This window comes from Athene cunicularia (genome assembly GCF_003259725.1).
Source record: "Athene cunicularia isolate RWA chromosome 23 unlocalized genomic scaffold, athCun1 chr23_part1, whole genome shotgun sequence".
Taxonomy (NCBI): Eukaryota; Metazoa; Chordata; class Aves; order Strigiformes; family Strigidae; genus Athene; species Athene cunicularia.
In genome coordinates, this window is record NW_020799130.1 from 2,642,163 (window position 1) to 2,645,470 (window position 3,308).

Genomic DNA, 3,308 nt, shown 5'->3' on the forward strand with positions numbered 1-3,308 from the left:
CACCGCATCTTGCCGGGGGTGCCTGCGCCCCCCTCCCGCCCCGCCACATCTTGCAGAGGGTGTCTGGTACCCCCCCCCCAGCCCCTTGAGGAGACCTTTCCTTGGGTGTGTCCTCGGCAGCCCCTCTCTCTCCGGGGGTGCCCGGTTTTGGGGGGAATCCCCTGTAGCCCCCCTGCCCTGGAAGTATCCTCCCTGGGGGTGCACAATCACACTTCTAGGGGTGCCCGCTTTGGGGGGGGGTCCTTGCAAACCCCTCTCTGGGTGCTGAGCCCCCCACGGGCTCCCCTCCCAGCAGTGGGAGCTGTCCTGGGAAGTGGGGAGGGGGCACAGCCCCCCCCTGGGCAATGGGGCTGGGTATCGTGCAAGCCCCGGGGGGGCCCCGACTGGGACCCCTGAGTGGGGTGGGGACACACAGACCCTCCCCCGGGCTGCTGGAGTGGGGATGGAGCTGGGGTGGGGGGTGATGGAGAGACACTGTGGGGTCCCAGCCTCCCCTTGACTGGGGGCGGGGGGGTTCCAGCCCTACTGGGCTGCTTCTCCTGGGGAGTCCTGCTTGCCCTGCGATCCCGAAGGACGGGGGGGACTGGGGGTGCTGAGCCCCCTCCCTGTGTTGGGTAGGACAGCAGCTGCTCCAGGCACTGAAGCCCTCCGCCCACCCAGGAAGCCCCCTGTGCCCATCCTCTCCCCACACAGGGGTCACAACACAGCCTGGGGTGAGGGCAGATGCTGGGCGCCCACCCTGACCCCCTCCCGGCCCCTCCGCGCTCCTCGGGGTGACCCTGGCGGGATGGGGTGCGCTCGCTGGGTCCCCCAAGGGTGTGGGCACCCTGAAGTGGGGAGGGGGCCCTGAGGAGAGAGTCCTGTGGCCCCCAGCCCTCCCCGGGGCTCCAGAGCCATCAAATATTAACGGAGGCAGCGGAGGAGCTGAAAATATCCCTCCCTCCAAGGGAGCTGACCCAGATCCGGCCAGCCCCAAAGCGGGGCTGGACCCAGAGCCGCAGCCAGCACCCTGCCAGGGCCCAATCCGGCCCCTTCCCCTCCTCCAGGCTGCTCTGCCCTCCTGCTGCCAGCTATGTATCCCCTATATATTATGCAAATGAGCTATAAGGGCTTATTACGCAAACGCGAGGGGGCTGGCGCTGCCCAACGCTGGGTGGTCCCCGGGGCTGGCCCCGAGGGCTCAGAGAGGACAGAGGGGATGGAGGGGGCTGCATCGGCGTCCACCCGGGTGTCGGGGGGCTGCCAGCGAGCGCTGCCCCATCGCTCTCCCCTCCTGTAGTGCAGAGGGACCCCCCCCACCCCGAGCCAGGCCAGGCACCTGCCCCGCTCCAGCGCTCGCCCCCTCCCCGGGACGGCCGGCGTGTCTCAGCAGCATGGGGAAGCAGAACAGCAAACTGCGGCCCGAGATGCTCCAGGACCTGCGGGAAAACACCGAGTTCTCCGACCTGGAGCTGCAGGGCTGGTACAAGGGCTTCCTGAAGGACTGTCCCTCCGGCATCCTCAACGTGGAGGAGTTCAAGAAGATCTACGCCAACTTCTTCCCCTACGGCGATGCCTCCAAGTTCGCCGAGCACGTCTTCCGCACCTTCGACACCAACGGCGATGGCACCATCGACTTCCGAGAGTTCATCATCGCCCTGAGCGTCACCTCCCGCGGGAAGCTGGAGCAGAAGCTCATGTGGGCCTTCAGCATGTACGACCTGGATGGCAACGGCTACATCAGCCGGGAGGAAATGCTGGAGATCGTGCAGGTACCGGGTTCCCTTGCGCTGCTGCAACTCCCAGTCTGCGGTCCTGTCACCCTGGTGTGACGGTGGCCGTCACCTCCCGGGTTGGGAACACGCACCCCGTGTTACCCCCGGCACAGGGCTTGGTAGTTCCTGGGACAGAGCCTGTTGCTGTCTGCGGAGCCGCTCGCTGACTCTGTGGCTGCGGGGATCAGCCTACCCCGGGCATCCCCTGCTCCTTCCCTGTCCTGGGGACATCCCCTTGTCCCGGGGCGCATCCCGCTGGCCCCACTCACCCTGCTCCTGGGGAGGGCTGGGGACACACAGCCGTCCCCGAGCACCCCGGGGCAGAGGGACAGTGGTTGGCAGAGCGATGGGAGATGTTCTCCTTGCCCAGACCCCAGCCGGGTGGCATCGGCAGCAGCAGGGTGACTCGTGAAGCCATTGCGGTGACATCTCGGTGGCATCTCCTCCCATCTGCCTCCTGCTGCCGCGTTCTTCCTGCAGGGCTGCCGCTTGCATCCGCCCTGGCTGTGCTGGGAGCTGAAGCTCCCCGGAGCCCGAGCGCACAGGGAGGGTGTTAAACACCAGCCCAGCTCCCAGGGCAGCGAAGCCCAGAGTTCTGTCCCCCATTTCGGGTGAGCGATGGCAGGCGCCCACCTTGCACCCACCCTCATCCCCATCTCCCTCTCCCAGGCCATCTACAAAATGGTCTCCTCCGTGATGAACATGCCCGAAGATGAATCGACTCCAGAGAAAAGAACGGAAAAAATCTTCCAACAGATGGATGCTAATAACGACGGTAAATGAGAGGAGATGGAGGGGATTAAGGGAAAGGTCTCACGACTAAATCCGGGGGTCTTAGAAGGAGCCGCACGCACGCTGATTAAATGGCTCGCGTCCACTGGGGTGGCCGGGGGGGAGCCCCAGCAGCCGGAGGGGCTCAGGGTGTCCCCGCACCCCGGGAAGGGAGCCCAGGGGTGCTCATCCCGGGCGGGCGGGTGTCTGTGGTGTGTGCCGGGAGGTCTCTGGTCCCGTCAGCGCAGCCGGGATGGGGTGGTGGCCGCCAGGCTGAGCTGTGTCCCCCCCCTGTCCTCCGCAGGCAAGCTCTCGCTGGAGGAGTTCATCAAAGGTGCCAAGAGTGACCCGTCCATCGTGCGCCTGCTGCAGTGTGACCCCAGCAGCACTGTGCAGCTCTGAGCCCCGCGGACCCCCGCAGCCCCCCCACAGCCCCACAGCACCCCTTGACCCTGCAGCCGGCCACTGCCCACCATCCCTTGCCCGGCCCCCGCGGTCCCCACCACCGTGTCCCCACAGCCCCTCGCGGAGAGAGAGCTGGAGGCTGGGGCAAGGGGGAGCCCAGGGGGGACAGTCCCCATTGCTGGGGGGCTCCTGCACTGGCTCTCGACTGGGGGAAGGATGGAGGCAGGGTCTGCCCTGAGCGAGGACGCTTCCCCTCAGCACCGGGGGCGCGGAGCAGGGGGACAACCCAGCCCAGCGAAGCCACTGCTGCATCTCCAGTGGGCACGGGGACCCGGCCCAGGGGACAAAGAGCCGGTGGCTCAGGGGCCTCCCAGCACC

The 3,308-nt window shown here is 67.2% G+C and overlaps 1 protein-coding gene across 1 annotated transcript; it reads left to right on the plus strand.

Annotated features, from left to right (window-relative positions):
• The first annotated feature begins 1,118 nt into the window (after positions 1-1,118).
• HPCA (hippocalcin) lies at positions 1,119-3,302 on the plus strand. Its single transcript, XM_026863393.1, has 3 exons — positions 1,119-1,751; positions 2,424-2,529; positions 2,830-3,302. Exons 1-3 carry the CDS (start codon positions 1,374-1,376, stop codon positions 2,925-2,927), a joined length of 582 nt encoding a protein of 193 aa, XP_026719194.1. The 5' UTR covers positions 1,119-1,373; the 3' UTR covers positions 2,928-3,302.
• Positions 3,303-3,308: the final 6 nt, after the last annotated feature.